Source organism: Acyrthosiphon pisum, chromosome A2, assembly GCF_005508785.2.
Source record: "Acyrthosiphon pisum isolate AL4f chromosome A2, pea_aphid_22Mar2018_4r6ur, whole genome shotgun sequence".
NCBI lineage: Eukaryota > Metazoa > Arthropoda > Insecta > Hemiptera > Aphididae > Acyrthosiphon > Acyrthosiphon pisum.
In genome coordinates this window covers 38,058,446-38,077,446 of record NC_042495.1, presented here as the reverse complement: position 1 = coordinate 38,077,446, position 19,001 = coordinate 38,058,446, and the positions used below count along the sequence as shown (strand labels likewise).

The window sequence follows — 19,001 nt, the reverse complement described above, 5'->3', positions numbered from 1 at the left end:
ATTTAGTAAAAACTTGATAGAGAAAATGTCCTTGTTGATCTCGGCCGGTTCCAGGTCGACAAAAAATATTGGAAGTTTTTTTTTGTTGATTTTGTTTATGACATTTGCAACGTTGCGGACGGAGAAGCCGCCAATATCCTCAATTGCTATACCGATTTCAGATGTAGGCGTAGATGGGTGGATATTACGGATAGCTATTCTGAAAGGTTTGTCTTCATGAGCTTGATAGGTATGGAATTCGGTTTTACGATCTTTTAGATATTTTATTAATGCTCTGTAAGAGTCGGGGTCAGTAGTTTGAATTTTTAAGTCGCGGGTTGTTGATTTGACTGAGAAGTTGTTGACGCCAAGTAATTCTATTAATTGGGCACGAAGTGCGAAATAATCCGACACTCCACGAACAAAAATGGGTGGGGGCGGTTTGGGTTTGGGTAGTTCTGTGTCCAAGCTCATATCAGTTAAGTTGTGGTTAGAGCCGGTGTTGTTAGATACGGTATCGTCGATATCTAGTTCATTGTATCTGTTAGATGATGCGAAAATTGGCTTGCTTTTTTTAATCATTTCGGTTGTTTGGTCGGTTGATGTAGCGGAGAGGTTACGTTTTGGTTTGGATTTAACCGATGTGAAGTCGGAGTCATTTTCATTAGAATCTGAGAATACGTCATTTGACACACTCTGTAGGTCTGGACGAGGTCGGAAGATAAGCTTCTGTGTATTTCTGTTTCCATTTATAGGTGGATTAGTTGAAGTAGGCATTCCGCGTTATCGGAACGCGAAACAGCAGATAAGGTAGCCGCCGGCTGCGTGCCGGTGACCGTTCGACGAGTTTGATAAAAACTAATTATAATTACCAGTTTTTTGAGTTTTGAGGCTTAAGTTTGGAAAAGAAATCTTATTGAAGATTTTCGCGTGAAAGGTTGATATTTTCCGCATTCAGCGTTATCAAAAACGTGCGATTTGGAATAGGTGAACGGAGACAAAATAACAATGTTTGAAGACGAAAGACACGGCGTGTGTAGTGAACGGCATACCGAACGCGACTGGCGTAAAGTTTTAGCCAAGATTTTCTATTAAAATGTCATCGAATTACATAATTATTAAACCTTGACTCAAAGTAATCAAACATCATAGGTCCTCCAATAATGTTAACAATTTATTGAATAAACTGCAACATAATTATATAAGTAGGTATCCTGGTACCTTGGTACCTATATAGGTATGCCGAATGGAATACAACAAGAGTAGGTGTTTAATAAATCACTAGGCGCATTTGTTTTATGTGTTTCATACTTTCATATATCAAACCTATGTCACTTTAATTAAATTTAATTATGGTCGTTGATATATATATACATGTTATTACATGAACAATAATAGAAATAAATACGTTTATTTTTGTTTGTATTTCGAAATTCGTTGTTGGTAATAGGTACGAAATTATAAAGCGTGTAACGATAATTATTAATGTGTGACAGTATTCAGTATTTACAATATTTTAATTTACAACAAGTTACAGTCCGTGAATTTTTTTTTTATCTGGTTAAATTAATATAATAGCGAGGTATTTCAGTAGTTGATAAGTTTTGAATTTTTTCGATGGATTTAACAAATGTGAATTATGTAAGTACCTATATCAGTTATGGACTATTATGGTTAAATCCACCGTGGCATCCGATAATAGAATAATAATTTCAATAATTCAAAAATTTAAACAAGGCTATACGCGTACAGGTTAAACATACAATATGTATAAATTAAAACAAAAAGGGCGAAACCAACATAAAGGTTTCTTTTTTATCTGATAAAATGAATATAGGTAATAAATAGGTATTTGATAAGCTTTGTATTGTTTTTTCGACGGTCATAACAATAATTTACAAGTTATGGGCTAATAATAGTCAAGTCTACGTATAGTATTCAATAATGTAAAAATATTTAAATTATTTAAAAATTTAAACAAGGTTACTATAGGTTATAAACACAAAAGTATGAATTTAAATAAAAACAGCTAAGCCCCTTTAGGGGTAATTACGCGTTTGTGTGCCTATCTTATACAAAACACGAGAATAAATAAGCCCTGGTGCATATGTTATAGATACTTGCCTATGTAATTTTAATTTTTAATAGGTACCTACCTATATAGAATTATATGAAAAATAGTAATAATAGAGATAGGCATACATAACAATTAACAATATACCTAGATAATATTACTAACTGTTCAAACTTAAAATCGAATCATACATTCAAAATTTTATAAATGTAATTTAACTTTTAAGTAAAATTAAGTTTCCACTTTCAGAATAATATACCAACTGGTGGGGTTAAGACTGTTTACGCCTGTTGGAAATCAATACTTGAATAATACATATTAATTGTCTACTGCAGACTATAATATAACATGCCGAAAAAAGTAATAACCAATATGACATCACTCTCACAAATATTTCGAACACGATGATTTTATTCGAACTGTTTAAAATCGAACTTGAACCAGGGCTGGAGGGAAGCGAATTTAGGGTCGTGACGACCATTCATTCATTGAACCACATTTTTCATTCGGCACATTGTCAAATATAAAAAAAATAGTAAATTTTATTGAATGAGATATTCTAACGTGGAAAAATATGTTCTATTATATAGGCTTAATTGCCCAATGTAATGCATTTTTTCGCCGTGTCCCCGCCACCACCGAAAGGCGGTAGTAACTGAATTTTATTGTATAGAACTTCTTTGATTGTTTTGTGCTACTATCAGTTTCGCGAGAACTACACAAAAACCGATATGACAACAAACGACTTGAAAAAAAAAAAATTGTGTAAACAGATATACGACGTTCTTTGCTGCGGCGGGCGATGTGGTATCTCCGTTTTACAAATGTACAACAAAGCAAAAACTATTATGCTTAGGACAACTTTTCTCTCACCATATTTGTTGTAGAACTACCAAATTTTCATAAGACGTAAAGAAGAACTTTATCTGTGCAACAGCGTGCTTTTTTTTTATAGCACCATCCAATCATTTTTTATAAGAAATGAAAAAAAAACACAAAAAAACCAAATGTTTAGAAGCAAATAAATTTTATTGTATTTATGTCATCTAAAATATAGGCACGCTGTTGCATAGATAATTGTCTGCCCTATATGCTCAGAAATTTTGGAGCCATTACTTCAAACACAGAAAGATAAAGGTTGTCCCGCGCAAAATAGTTTTTGCTATGTTGTACATTTGTAAGACGGAGACAACACATGAGGGTTTGATATCCTCTAAATAAACAACGTTAAACTTATTAATAAAGTTATTTCAAACATTTGCTAATTAAGGTAAATAAAAATTGACTATTTGTACTTCATAATTTCATTCTGTGGGTTATAACTTAAAGAAATTTTTGTGAAATCTGCAGAACTAAATAATATTGGAACCATTCTAGTTTAGCTCTTAAGTGAATGTTTTTTTAAGCTTTTTTAACCTTCAAACATTTTTTTCTCCATAGTGTATTAATAGGTATGTGCTTTTAACCCGTTGTATCAGTTTGGGAAAAATATTTCCTATTTACATCTCTATTAGGTATAATATATCTGTTTATTTAAAGTAGGTAATACAAATTAAATATTTGTTAAACTATCGTCGTAAAACATGAAATAAAAATTCATGATGGTAATAGTGTTAAGATAAAATACTTTATAGTCTTGCTGGAATTGTGAATAGGTAACTCTTTTATAGACAGTGTGGTCCAATTGAATTTCCAACGAAAACTGAAGTCGGGAGGTACTTATGTAATAAATAATAATAATTATTTGTTATAACTCATAAGCAATAGTTATTGTTCTATGACACCGATTTAAAATCAAAATAGATATAATATTATAGAATTATAGGTCGTACATTTCATTGACACCTCACAAATATTACATAACGCTGGACCTGACTCAAAGTTTGGTTTTACGAAAAGATGAAGTATTCGTAAACCATATTAATGTATATAACATAGACAAAATTCGGTATGTAATACATACTATAGTAGTATACTACCTATAAATAGCCTATAAAATTGGTCCACTAATTAGTAATTCACTCAATTAAACTTTAAATATTTATAACTTATAAGTTTGTAACTTACAACTGATAATAATTATAGGTAGGTACCTACTTCTAACCTACTTGTCCGAAATTTGATTTTTAGAGATCGAAATACTCCGATAATATTCAGTCTAGGAATATGAAATTAAAAATGTATGTTGCCATTACAAAAAGTAAAACACTTAAAATGTTTAGAATATATAATATTTTTCTGAAAATGTTGTTTTGTTACGACTCAAAAATATTGTGTAAGTGAACTATTTTCAAAATCATCATAGTAATTTTTTAAATAATGGGTGTCTTACGTTGAATAGATTACCCTTTGGATATTTATATAATAAACTATATTATTGTCTTTTCCCGTTATATTGTCTACTACCAGTGACTACCACCAATTCGATACTAATTAATAACATTGCGCTCAAACTCGTATTATGCTTGTCCCGCTGTTTTGTTTGAAAAAAATATGTAAACATAATATTGTTTGTATTAAAACCACGGTCGTTTCTGTGTGATTTCAGCTGATTTTCGAAGAATTCCGGCTGGGCACGCTGTACCTGGGCGAGTGCATCAGCGGTGAAATGCAAATACTCGAACTCGGCCGGCCTTACGTGGGCGGGTCGTGGTGCGGTTACGGGCCGACGGACGGCACAGCGCCAGCCGTGTACTATAGCGAGGCGGGCACGGTAACGCTCACTCTGCGGGTACCTGTGAGCGGGCTGTACACGACGCTTCCGTTCGCGTTCGGGCTGCGGTTCAAGTTCCTAGACAACCGGCAGGCATCGGTGAGGCTGGGCACGGCGGCTGAGCCCAAAGAGCGCGGCGAGCTAGTGCCCGGCACGCACTGCAGCCGCAACTTCTACGAATGCTATCGGAAGAGGTGCTCGCTGCAGTCGCCCAACTACCCGGGCATGTACCCACGGAATGTGACGTGCCGGTACACGGTCCGTCAGAAGGTGGTGCCCAAGTGCAAGCACGCTATGGTGTCAGTGACCCAGGGCCGGGGCAGCGCGGTACAACAGTCACACAGGTCCGGCGGCGGCAGTAGGGGGCAGCAAGAGGCGGCCATGGGCACCGGCAACGGGACGGCCATCATACGCGTCAACGACATGTGCAGTGAGAACGAGGATCGACTGGTGTTTCACGACGGGCCGTCCGAGGATGACCCTATACTGTTGCGGTATTGCGGCGGCCCGGCGCTGCCCCGAGTGGTGGCCAGTGGGCCCGCCATGCTGGTCGTGTTCAAATCGTGGGTGCACAACTCGCCGGCCACTTTCTCGTGGCCACCGCCAGTGTCTCGGCTCCGGAGCTTCGAGCTGGACGTGCGCATAGCGTTCGTCGACTCGGACTCGCTGGATTACGCCAAGGGGCCAGCGTGCGAGTTCACCGTCAACGCGTCGGGCACGCCCAAGTCACGGCGCGGCGTGCTGGTCAGCCCCCGACACGCGGTACCTCCGAACAGCACGTGCACGTACAGGTTCCAGGGGCTGCCCGACGATCGGGTGTGGATGTACTTCGAGAGCTACGGCCATCGGAGCACCGGCCATTTCCTTACGTTCAAGCCATGTCCGACCCGGCTCCGGATATGGGACGGCGCCGGCACGCTGTTGGGAGACCACTGCGACACGCCCAGGCTGTGCGAACACATTGCCACCACTGACGCGTCGTCTTCCGCGCCGCTGAACGTCACGCGACCTAAGCGGCCGTGCACACTGGACGAGAGCTACCTGTCAAAGTCGCCCAGCGTCATACTGCAGGTGCACTCGGTACTGGGCACAGTGCTGGAACCGTTTGGGTTCCGGCTGCACTACGAGTTCGTGGACAGTGGCGCGTACGACCGCGAGACCGATGGTGACGCGTGTGTCATGGACTACAGGGTGCGCGAGTCGATGGACCTGGCGGAACCACGAAACGTATTCTTGTACGGCAGGGGTGGTGCCAAGAGCCTGGACTGCGTGTACCGGCTACAAGCGGAACCTGGTTACCGGTTGCAAATCGTGGTGCGTAACGCCTCGTTCGGGTCCCGCGAACATGCACCACAGCCTATTTCCAGGACGGTGACCGGAAAGTACGCTTGTCCACCCGATGATGGCGGACCCAGGCTGGCGGTGCGCGAAGTGTTCTGGCGGACGGTCCGCGTGGAGCGTGGTTGCTTCTGCCAGAACTTCACGGAAGCCGCGTTGGGCACGCCACAGGTGACGTTCGACACGTCCTCGGACCGCGTAGAACTCCATTTCCACGTACCCGGGCTGGGCGTCACCGACGATTTCGTCAACACGTACTTCAGCGCTCACGTTCGCGTGCTCCGGTGGCCGACGTGCCCACGCAAGCAGTGGGTCCGTGGTTCCGGCGGCGAGATCGAGCTCGCGTATCCACCAGAAGCGCGAGAAGACCTGCACTGCCGCGACGTGCCGTGGCTACTGGAGGCCCGGCCAGGCCACAGCATGTTCGTGCAGACGTGGGGCCGCTTCCTGCCAGTTAACGCGTCCGCGGCGGCCCCGTGCCGGACTAGGAACCGGATACTGCTGTACGCGGTCCGTCCGGACGTCCGGTTGGTTGGCAACGTGTGCCCGGCGGAGGCGCGTGACGGCCGCCGAGACACGCTGTATATGTTTTCGGACGAGTGGACCGTATTTGTGCCCGACGACCAACAGAACCCCAGTTTCATGGTGGAGTTTGTGGCTCAGGACGCCGGTTCCATGGCGTTCAAGTGGCTGGAGGTGTCCAAGCCGTCCAAACGCGTGCAGACGACATCGCCGTCCATGCGCAACCAGTCCGGCGGCGGCCCGCACCGCGGCTTGGGTTGCGCGTACGGTTGTCCCGAGCTGGAGGCGTGTATCAGCCCCACGTTATGGTGCGACGGCCACCGCAACTGTCCATCCGGCGTGGACGAGGCCGACCTCGAGTGCCAGACGAAGTGGCCGTCGTTCAAGGTGCTCAGGTCTTACGGGCTGCCGGTGGTGGGCCTGGGTCTGGCCGGCGTCGTCTTTGCCGTGCTAGCGTGCGTCTACTGCCGGAGGGAACCGGAATACAAACACTACGACGAACCGGAACCGGCCACCGAGAACACCACCAGGTCGTGTTCGACGATCGCCTCCTGACAACAGTCCTCGGTCGACACCGTTGACGTCGTCGACCGAGAAACGTGCGTTTGAAAACAACCACTCTTGCTCAAGCTGTACACCGTGGTGTTGTTTGATTTCTATTATTATTATTACTATAATTTCAAACGTGTGCGTGTATTCGGATACACGACGTTCTGTCCACAAACGTAGGTGCCTTATATTATGTCATTATTGTAATACCATATAATTTATGTTCTGTCGATTATGTTCAGCGTGTTGCAGATGAGGATTTAGATAGAATTTATTGGTGGTAATCGGGGGATGGTGGGGGGGGGGGGGTATATTTCAAGCCCATGCACTAAAAACGAATAAAAAATAATTTTAATGTTATCTATTTTTATAAATAGTAAATAGGTAATGCAGTCAAAACGTAGAAAAGTACTGTAATTATGTACAAAGGTACTACTGTATAGAATATCTTCTTAGCAATATTGATAAATATTTCAACAGAAAAAAATCATTGTTTTCCTCGAAGCGCGATTTGAATGGCAACCAACTGTCATTATTTAAAAAATAAATTATGTTCCGATTTCCGCTTATGAGATACGTGTCAAATGTCAACTATAGTTTATTACAAGAAAAACAAACTCATCTATATAATATTATGTGACGAATATGATGCATCTAAAAGAGATACAATTAAAATTAAAATAAAAGAGTATGTACTGTAAATTCAGAAGGGTGTTAAATATTGTATAAATACTATGCTCACAGCAAGTGGACTTTATCCAGATAGGTACCTACCTATAATTCTAATTCATAAAATCATTATTAAAATTGATCAGTATTCAGTATAGAACACAGACGGTTTTCGACTTGCATTGCATAGACGAGAATATTATACACAGCAGGGTGTGTTAACTGTTAATAAGACCTCAAGAAATACATTAAAAAAAAATGAATACAAATATTTTTAAATAATTTATAACTATTCGTCTTTTCGAATATAGACCAGCGTATATATTATAATAAGACAATTACAGTGTCCAATAGTAATTCAGCACACTGTTTATTAAATAAATGAAGAATTATTAAATTTGCGCCAAATTAATGTGATACTGCCTTGACATTTTTTGTTATTTATAATATTTTATTTACTATTATCACTATTACAAATAGAATTTTATTGAATTTCTGTCAAGCAGATAAAAAAAATTTAAGAGGGTTTTAATATTTAAAAATAAGCAATCCCCCAACCTTATACAAATATTATAAACAGTATAATATACATACATGCACACATAATATTATATTATATTATTGTCATTTAACAATGTATACTAGTGTTACCATAGTATTTAAGAAAAAAGCACAAGTGTAATGATGTATTCCTTTAGTTTATAATAAATAATAATAATATGCACTGTTACAATAAATTTAAATATTTAGAAATAGATAGATATATTATATTTCTACGAATATAAAGCAATATATTAAATTAAATTATATAAGCTACAAAGTGTAATATTAAAGAATAAAAAAGATAAAACAATTATAAACGATACAATGTCTTAAATACAACAAGTAAATCAAAATTATTTCAATAATTGTGCAAGTTTACACACTTTACTATTGTTTTTCACCATATCAACTTTAGTTTCCCAAAGAATCTTGACTAGTTTCATATCATCTTTTTCGTCCATAGCTATATCTTCTGATAGCTGTGGGCAAAACCTAAATACCAAAAAGCAATGTTCAAATGTTCAGGAATATTAATGTGTGCAAACAAAAAAATTATCACCTGAAGAACTCGGTTTTTGTTTTGTAACACCAAGACCTTGCTCTATCTACAACGCGACCATCAGACTGGGTTGCTTGGTCAATGAGCAATAGACCCAATGCTGAGAATCCAAACACCAAACGCAAACTATCACTCACACTACTCGGTTTAAAAATGTCTAAATTCTTCACCTAAATCAAACACCAAATACTGTGATTAGAATATTATTGTTTGTATTCAAATTATATTATTACAATGAAAATAAACAGAATAATATAACATATTATTATTATTATTCAAAACTTCATTATAGTAAAATGACAATATTAATTAAAACCACAAACATTATTTACCTCAGTTACAGGTATGCTTCCAGTTCCAACAGAAACTACAAGGCTTGGATCATGCATTTCATTAGCCCTGTTTGTTTTGTATAATGCTAAATTATATTCCTCAATTTCGGTTAATGTATCCAAAGTTGGGTTGTTTGAAATCAATCCTCCATCCAAAAACCGACCGAACATTCTAAAACATTTCAAATTGTCAATTAGTATAACAGTTCCAAATAAAAATGAAATGGAAATAATAATAATTCAAAAAATATATCATTGCTCTATGAATAACAATATTGTATAAATTATTATTAAGGGGCCTCGCTACGGTAATTATTTAAGGGGCAACATTTATGAAATTTCTAATCTTGTCATAGCCATCTGGGATCTATGTGTTAGTTGTAAATGATTATTAGTGTGAGTGGAATTAAATGCGGGTATCCTCTCGCGTATGCGCATGTACATGTCAATAACTCAATAACCATATAAATTTCACTACACAAATTTTACAAAACATACATTTGTTTTTGACAATATTAAAGTTAGTTAACGTTGTCTGAATTTTGATTCTAAAAAAATATTTGAATTCAGCAGAAAAATGTCTGTAGACTGCACGAACAATTTTCCATTTTTAATCTTAATTTAAATTTAATTATGATTCAAAAAAGTTCATGTTTTCAAGTTTTCAAATACAATTTACAATAATATAAAATTTAATTTTTAGAAAGTGCTTCGTAGGATCTATAGACAATTTTCTGGTGAGTTCAAATTTTTTTCAGAATCAAAATCGGGCAACGTTAACTTACTTTAATTTTGTCAATACTTTAGGTCTTTTCAGCAAAAATTGACGGCAGTAGCGAGGCCCCTTAAACACATACTATGCATTTGCCATTAGCCATTGGCATAGTGTATAATATAGGGTTGATGGTATTGAAATTTGAAACCGGTATTGCAGTATTAGATTCGGTACTGGTATGAAACGGTATACCGCAATACCGGTATATACCGAAAAACCGTGGTACCGAAAAACTGAAAAACACTGAAATGATATGCTGAGGGAGTAAACAATTTTTGAAAAACATTATATTACGGTATGCACCGGTATTACGGTATGTACCAGTATTACGGTATACCGTTGCAGCGGTATTTGTGCAAAAACCGTCAACCCTAGTATAATACGATAACATGACAAAATAACAGCTTGAGTTGGCTTAAAAAGTATGGGTAGTTATATGTTATATTTTTTAAATCGATAAATAATATAGAATTGTATATTCAAAAAATAAAAATGTATGTATGAATCAATAAATATAATTTAGTCAAATTCAAATGATTCAAAATAGTGATAAATGTTATTGAACTTATTTAATTTTTTCTCTTGAACACAATAGAACTTTATGAACAAATAATTACCTAAAATATGAAGGTGCTGCACCACTTGCTCTTGCTGCTTTCCATGCTAACTGTTCATGAGGTGGTGGTGGAGGTGGATAATCACAAGGATGATCTAGATTAATCATGTCACTTGGTGATGTATAATTACGAAAAATGTGTAAGTCTACAGGTTTTCTGTCTGCTAACAAACCTGTGACTAAGATCCTGAAACAAATTCATTTTTTTTTTATAGTTCAAAGAAAATAGTAATATTCATAAATACAATTAAATCATTAAACATCTCTCTTTTTATCTAAAAATAAATTGGCAACAGGTGGCCATTAGCAAAAACATCAAACAACTACAAAATAAGTCAACAAAAAGCACATACTTAGGATGCTTTATATCACTCATATACGTATTTGCGCCCAATGTTTCTTGTAACATATTTTCCAACACCTCACTTTGGTAAGGTTTACTACCTTGAAACACGAGTTGTTTAAGTCTAAAATATAAACACAAACACTCGTGCAGTGATTTACCTAAAATGTAATTTATAAATAAGGGCATTAGTACTATTATAATATACAAAAGTTAACATGAAGATCATGTGTTTCTTTATAGCTAACATAGTAAACTACAAATGGTCTATCCAGTACACCACAAATAAAAATATATATCCATTATTTTTTTGTTTAATAACAGGTCCAACAATTTGAATCAAAATAGCAAAACATTTTATAAAAATTATAAAGAAAGACCAGATTATTTCCTTATTTTTTTGCTGGTTATAAAATTGTATACACATCATATTTAACTTCACACAGTCAACAAAACAAAATGGTTTATAAACTAAGAGACATATTCGAAAAGTAAGGGTCGTTCGCTTATATTTCCAAATTGACAAGTCGTAACACGTTTAAACTTGTACATATCTGTACGTGCACTACTCGTGCATTTATTTCAGGCGTTGTTTTGATTCAGTAGTAATTTTCCTATTGGTGCGTACAATAGACAATGTCCGCGATAGTCGCTGCTCCCGCCAGCTGTGAAGTTCGCACTGTAATAAGATTTTTGTGTGCAAAAAGATCTTCAGCTGCTGAAATTCATGGAGAGTTATGCCTAGCTTATGGACTTACTGTAATGAGTGAAGGAAAGATTAGACAATGGTGTCGTGATTTTAAAAATGGACGAACAAATGTTCATGACGAAGAGCGAAGTGGTAGGCCCAGTATGCAAACTGATGAAATTGTTTCTCTGGTGGACCAAAAACTGCGATTTGATTGTCGGTTGACGATTAGTGCCTTGGCTGATGAATTTCCTAACCTTGCACGCACTACTGTCTACACAATTATCACGGAAAAACTTGGATACCACAAATTGTATGCAAGGTGGGTACCAAAAATGCTCACCGATCAGCACAAAGAGCAAAGAATAATGTCCAGTGGACGAGAATTTTTGAACCGTTACCGGCAAGATGGAGACAATTTGTTTTCCCACATTGTTACCGGTGATGGGACGTGGATATCCTACATCAATCCAGAAACAAAACAGCAATCAATGCAATGGCGCCACTCAACTTCACCAAAACAAAAAAAATTTAAGCAAACTCCGTACACGAGTCGAAAAATGATGGCTACCGTTTTTTGGGACGAAAAAAGTGTTCTATTGGTTGATTTTATGGAACGTGGAACAACAATTACAGCGCAAGTGTATTGTGAAACGCTCAATAAACTAAGATGTGCAATCCAAAATCGACGACGTGGTAAACTGTCATCCAGTATAATCCTCCTTCACGACAATGCGCGTCCTCATACCGCAGCCAAGACCCAAGAGAAAATTCAAGATTTTCGTTAGGAACTTTTTAACCACCCACTGTACAGTCCCGACCTAGTGACTATTTCCTTTTCTTTCATTTCAAAAAATGGCTTGTTGGACAACGCTTTGAAAATGACAAGGAACTTTAGAACGCCGTTGAAAACTGGTTCAACTCGCAGGCGGCGAACTTCTATGCAGATGGGTTAAGGAAGCTGGTGAAGCGGTACGAAAAATGCTTTGAAATAAACGGCAATTATGTGGAAAAGTGAAATTGATTAGTAGGAAACTAAATGTACTAATAAAACCTATTTCATTTGATTATAATTTTTTTTATGATAAAACAGCCCTTACTTTTCGAATATGCCTTGTATAATAATATTACAATGTAATTACCACATGCAAGTCCCAAGGCTAAAATTCCACCAGTACTTGTGCCAGCTAACCAATCAAAACAATGAATAATAGGAACTTTAGTGGCATTTTCTATATGAAGTAAAACAGATATCAACACCAATCCTCTAATCCCGCCACCATCGAGGCATAAAACCCTGCCACCTCTATGATTCTTGTTAACATCTATTCTCTCATCCATGAGCTCTTCCATTGCTGTCACAATACATCGAACCTGTAAAATAAGAACTCATTTAGTATTTAAAAACAACTATATTATGTGTATTTAAATGATTTAATGCTTAATGATTTGGTCAATACTATTTTAAAATTAAAATATTAGCTTCATTAGTAGGGTAGTCACCTATCCCAATAAAATAATGTATACAATTTGACAAATCTCAAAAATTCAAAATTCAAAATTTCTAATAAATACTTTTATTAAAATGTAATCACTGTTTTATGTAAATTAATTTAATATCATAACAATTTTAAATATTTTATCATTGGATCATATTTATTATAATTTAATTCTGGTATCTTTATATAAATATAAATAATAATATTTTTAGAAGTAAATAACTTTTTCCTAAGTTATTGGTAACATAGTCGGGGTTTTAATCGACACACTTTTAATTAAACTCAGTTACTATATTTCTTAAGTAACTTAAATACATAACTAATTAGTTTTTATTTAAACATTCTAACTAGTTAGAAATGATCACTAGCTTTCTCAGGTTAGATTTTTACCTGTTTCATATGAAAACTTTCATTTGACCATAGATAATATAAGATATATATATATACATATATATATACATATATATATATATATATATATATATATGTATAATCTTATATTATCTATGCATTTGACCCACTCACCAGTGTGTACAAACTACTAAGAGTTAAAATAGTTTACAGAGTAAAATGGATACACTGGTACATGTATTTTAATTATACACACTTTAACATTATTTCCATAGAAAGCACATACATTTTTGTTTTTAAATAGATATGAAATAAAGACCCAGTGGCGTATTTAGGAGAGGGCAACAGGGGGCAATAACATCGGGGCGCCAAATTTAGAGTCTTCAAAGGGGCACTGTCGCTTGATGTCAGGAAAAAAAATGATTTATTTTATAGGATTTGTTGGGATATTATATTAGTGATAACTGATAAGTGATAACCTGTATCTTTCTTATATCTTTTACATTTCCATACATATTTCTATATAATGTATTTTATAGTTCTATGATTTTTTTAAATTGTCATAAAAAAAATTAACATCTAAAATTATAATTTGTTTTATTTCATTATACAGTGTGTAACAGAAAGAACTGACCAAAAAAAAAAAAAAAAAAATCATGCTACTTAAACTTATGACAAAAATTGATACAATTATAGGATTAGTAAATAGTTTTAGAAATATTCTCATGTTAGCAAATTTCCAAAAATAATATTTTTAAAAAAGTTATAGCGTTCCAAATTAATTTAATCAAAAAAATACTGATATTTAAAAAAATTCTAAAAAATAAACTACTTGATTTAGATAAATGTTTTTACCATCCAAATAGTTCTTATAATCAGATTCGCAAATTGGCTATTTTGAATTTATTCAAAAAAATTTAAATCAAATTTAATATTTTTCATTTTTGGTATTAAAAAATAAAAATAATTTTTTTTTATTACACGTGTAGCGAAAGTGGCTATAAATTATGTATCAAAAAAAAAAATTTTAAAATATTGATTAAAACAAAAGTTATTCCAAAAGTCAGTTCTATCTGTTACACCCTGTAGAGGTTGAATTTTTTATCAGGAATAAACGGAGTGTTAATGGTAAAATAAAAATGTTTCTAAATTAGTGGAAGCATAAATGCAATAAGGGGAAAATATACATTTTGGGTTACCACTTTTACATGGCTTGAATACGATTGAAAAAGTTTCTAATTCGGTTTTGATTTTGTATACCAGTTTCCAATTTTTTTCGGTTTCGGTTTTATAATGGTTTCAAGCCCTGCACTATTGATTGAAAGACAATTGTAAATTAGAGGGGGCTTAAAAGTTTTTTATGACGATGAGTAAAATGAAACTGAAAAAAAAGGGGCGCCAAAATGTGTGAACCTAGGGCGCTAAAAATTGTAAATACGCCTATGTAAAGACCCCAAGTTGATACGTACTGGCATTGATATAGGTCTTTGAGGAGGTAAACCATTGAATTCTTTATCCCAAGCACATCCATTTGTACATTTAGTTTCCAATAAAATATTTTGACATCGTTTTGCACCAACTGCATGCAAGATATAAACAATTTTATCAGAAATTTTATCTGGACCATTGTTGGTAGCAGCAATATGTCGTGATGATAGGCCTTTATTATTACTAAAAAAAAAAAAATTAAACATAAATGAAGCATTCTTTACATTTCAAAGATGCATAAAAATGTGTTTAATCTATAAATATAAATTTAAAATGTACACACATATAATCGACATCAGCTTCAAATACTATAAGAGCATGAATTACTGGAACCAAATTGCATTTCACTGCCAAATGAAGAGGTGTATTACCTTCTTGGTCGGGTATATTTACATTAGCTCCATTGCATAAAAGTCCCATAACACAATCAAATCTATTTCTCAAAACCTAAAACAAAAATAGTTTAACATAATCTATATGACTATATACAACATTATAAATACAATCAATAGTAAAAAATAATACAATATACATATTATATAATAATACTACCATTATGTGAAGAGCCGTGCGGTTGTCAAAATTCAATGCATTCATATCGCAATTATTGGAAATTAAACTATCAATTACTTCACGAGAACTTGACCAATGTAAAGGAGTTCCACCAAATTTCATATCCTAAAATAACCAATCAATACAGTTAAAAACATATTTATATTTATTATTTATAAAATTAAAAAAAAAAAAAATTAAGATAGTTATTAAGAGGACGCCACACTTGCATGTGTTGTCTCTGCTGTCTTACATGTGCGAAACATAACAAATTTACGCTGAGCAGAGCACATTTAGCTCTGTTAGTTTAAAAATTAGAGTGAATCGACCTATAAAGAAACTTAATGGTAAGAAACTTATCTGTGTTCGTTTGTTGGTTTTTTAAGATTTCTCAGTTTTTATTCAGTCATGAGCATTTTTAATTTATGCTATATTATATATGCATAACTTGCTAAACATTTGAATATCGTAAAAACTAACATACGAACACATATAATGTTCTTACCATAAAGTTTCTTAATAGGTAAATTGTCAATTCACTCTTATAATTCAAATAAGCTTTTAGATGAATTTACATCTCTTCATTTGTGTGAAAACAATATCACATGTAAAAATACGCAGTGCCAAATAATATCAAGAGTTTCAAGTGTCAGATATTTAGGTTTAATTTTCGATAAAAACTTACACTGGAATTTACGTGTCAATAATCTAGTTATGAAACTACAAAGTTTAACCTCTAATTTCTATAATTTACGAAATGTAATCCCTGTAAATACAATACATATAGTGCATTTGTCCATCTATCAAGTAATTTGTCTATATGGTTTATTAGTATGGGGAGGCCTGAATGATAATGCTCTATAACAGGGGTGGCCAAACCGCAAGAAAACTTTAAGACATTCAATGAGCTACCAGTCAAATTACTATATAGGAAAATAGCTATATTGTAGCTTATAAAAAATTTAAATTACTGGGTAAATTTTAAGGATAAAAAAAACATTTAGCTTATAATGCAAAAATTATCTATTTTAAAAAATCGTTCGGTAAAAAATTTGTGGAATATCTTGCACCGACCTATTATAATTCTATGCCTTTATCTTTAAAATCAAATATATATTTAAATAACAGTTCTAATATAAAAAAACCTATTCTTGAATGGATAGGTTAGGAAAAATTTGCATCAATTATTTAACTTTAATAACAATAACCTTTAGTATTTTTTCCTAATTTAATTAATTTTGTTGTTATTCTGTATGTATTCATGAAAGTCTGTTATTAATTTTTTTCTTAAAAAGTATAAAATTATGTAATGTTTAATCAAACTTATCTATATTTCAACTCTTTGCCTTCAACACAAGCATCAGCTTAAAGAAGGTAGATAAACTATGTATTTTTGTTTTATTTGTAAAATGTTAAATAACGATAAATATGTATAATTTTATATAAAAAAAAAACTCTAATTTTTAAACTAGCGGAGCTAAGCATGATCTGCTGAGCGTAAATTTGGTATGTTACGCACTTGTAAGACGAAGACAACACATGCAGGTGTGGCGTCCTCTTATTAAGGATATAAAAATGAATGTGTGTACTTAGATAGTACCTAGTTATTATAAATAAAATATAATTGAACACATAGAATTTTACAATCTCCCATCAAAATAACGATAGAGAGTACAACTTTTGAGGGTATGACATATCAATTTGTCTAAATATTGTAACAAAACAATTTTAACATCATTTAAATTTATATATATTTTATTTTTAAATACGATTACAAAGTTAAATAATAATAAAATATAAAACTGATATTGTGTCTAATCTCAAAAAAAATATTATGCTCTAAAATTTTTGTAATAGGTGATTTTTTTCCTAGGATTACTTAAAAATCATAAAAAACAATTTTAGGTGAGTGTTTTATATACAATGCTCGTGGGTCTGAGAGAAAACAAATATTGTGCTAGCATCCTCTTAATAAAACAATAAAATTTAACGTTCAGTACCTAAGTTTAAACCTAATCTGTAGCATTACCAATTAAAATTGAAATAGAACTTATATGTAAGTCTAACAAGTTGAGTCTGTTAACCTTTATGCGATGTTTTAATGTACTTACAGATATTAATTTGTCCTTACTTCAACAAATAATTTTTTATGATTATCCTGAAGATATTCTTTAACAATTCCAGGTAATTTGTTTTCGGATATATTAGTTACAGGAATTCCAGCCGGTATATTTACATCAGCCCCACAAACTAACAATTCTTTAACGCAATCTGGTTTGTCCGCTTGACACGCTAAGTGAAGGGGAGTAAATCCATTTATGTTACGATGGTTTAAGCATTTGGTGCTCACTTTAGATAAAACCTATAATATTTTTAAATGATATACTATTCATTTATGTAAAAATACACTAATGACTTAACCAAAATTATATCACTACTAGATTTAGCAGCATAGTGAAAAACTGAATTGGCTTCATTATCCAAGTGCTCCAGTGAAACGTCTAAAGCAATTAATGCTTTAACAACAGCTAATGAATTGTCATAAATGGCCAATTGTAATGATGATATACCACTTTCAATATCTGGTGTATTTAAATACCTGATAACATTTTAAATAAGACAGTTACAATGTATTCATGTTAAGATGATAGTTTAACAGATGTAGGTAAAAACTTACATCACAACATTTGGGTTGGATAAAATGTCCATCATTGCCAATCTCACGACCAGATGAGCGACGTTCCATGTTGGGTGTTCAACAAGAGTATCACATAAATTTTGTATCACGGACAAACAATAACACTATGCAATCAATATCATTTTGTTAGATGATTTAATAGTAATTCTGTTGATATAATATACTTACATCCTTGGATATACTGAGAATTTCTGGTAATTTGTCTTTAAGTATACAAAATCTTATTTCTGAATCTTCTATACTCGATCCTCTGTATAAACTATTGAACCATATGGTTATAAATTTGTTAAGTTAATATTCTACTAATTTAAATAATGCCAGACCTGTAAGAAGTAGTTAAGCTCTCAGCGCGCGACAAATGCAAGACAATTTCACTGACATTATTACTGTCTACTCCATACAAAATAATCGGGCCATGACGACAGTGGACATTACGATTAGAATATTTTTCCGATTTTACTTCAATAACTTTATTGGGATTTTTATCCGGGGTAAAAAATACTTTTAACGAATTTAACCAAGACATTATGGTTAATATATGTTTGGTGAACACCTACAACACTAGTTGTTCACAAAACAATTACAGCTCGTTCATATTAGTCACGCTCAAATTTCCACAGAAAAAAGGTCGAACAAAGGATTACAAAAGTATTATACTTTATTGAGAATTTCAAATGAACTTTGCATTTGGCATTTTGATACGCTATCTCATT

At 34.5% G+C, this 19,001-nt stretch overlaps 2 protein-coding genes across 2 annotated transcripts in view; one reads left to right on the top strand and one right to left on the bottom strand.

Annotated features, from left to right (window-relative positions):
* The window catches only part of LOC100574781, a 28,702-nt gene extending 21,239 nt beyond the window's left edge, over positions 1–7,463 (top strand). The window contains exon 4 of the mRNA XM_003242159.4: positions 4,602–7,463. Within this exon, the coding sequence (XP_003242207.1) occupies positions 4,602–7,181 (2,580 nt within the window). The 3' untranslated portion in view covers positions 7,182–7,463. The remainder of the gene's footprint in view (positions 1–4,601) is intronic.
* A 1,060-nt stretch (positions 7,464–8,523) lies between these two features.
* On the bottom strand, positions 8,524–18,998 carry LOC100164748 (85/88 kDa calcium-independent phospholipase A2). Its single transcript, XM_001944019.4, has 14 exons — positions 18,612–18,998; positions 18,457–18,547; positions 18,268–18,392; positions 18,012–18,189; positions 17,722–17,952; positions 15,591–15,716; positions 15,322–15,485; positions 15,020–15,221; positions 12,843–13,074; positions 11,023–11,173; positions 10,671–10,856; positions 9,279–9,450; positions 8,947–9,116; positions 8,524–8,879 (listed from the first exon to the last, which is right to left on the bottom strand). The coding sequence occupies exons 1-14, from the start codon at positions 18,812–18,814 to the stop codon at positions 8,741–8,743; spliced, it is 2,370 nt and encodes a 789-aa protein (XP_001944054.1). The 5' UTR covers positions 18,815–18,998; the 3' UTR covers positions 8,524–8,740.
* Between the last annotated feature and the right edge of the window lie 3 nt (positions 18,999–19,001).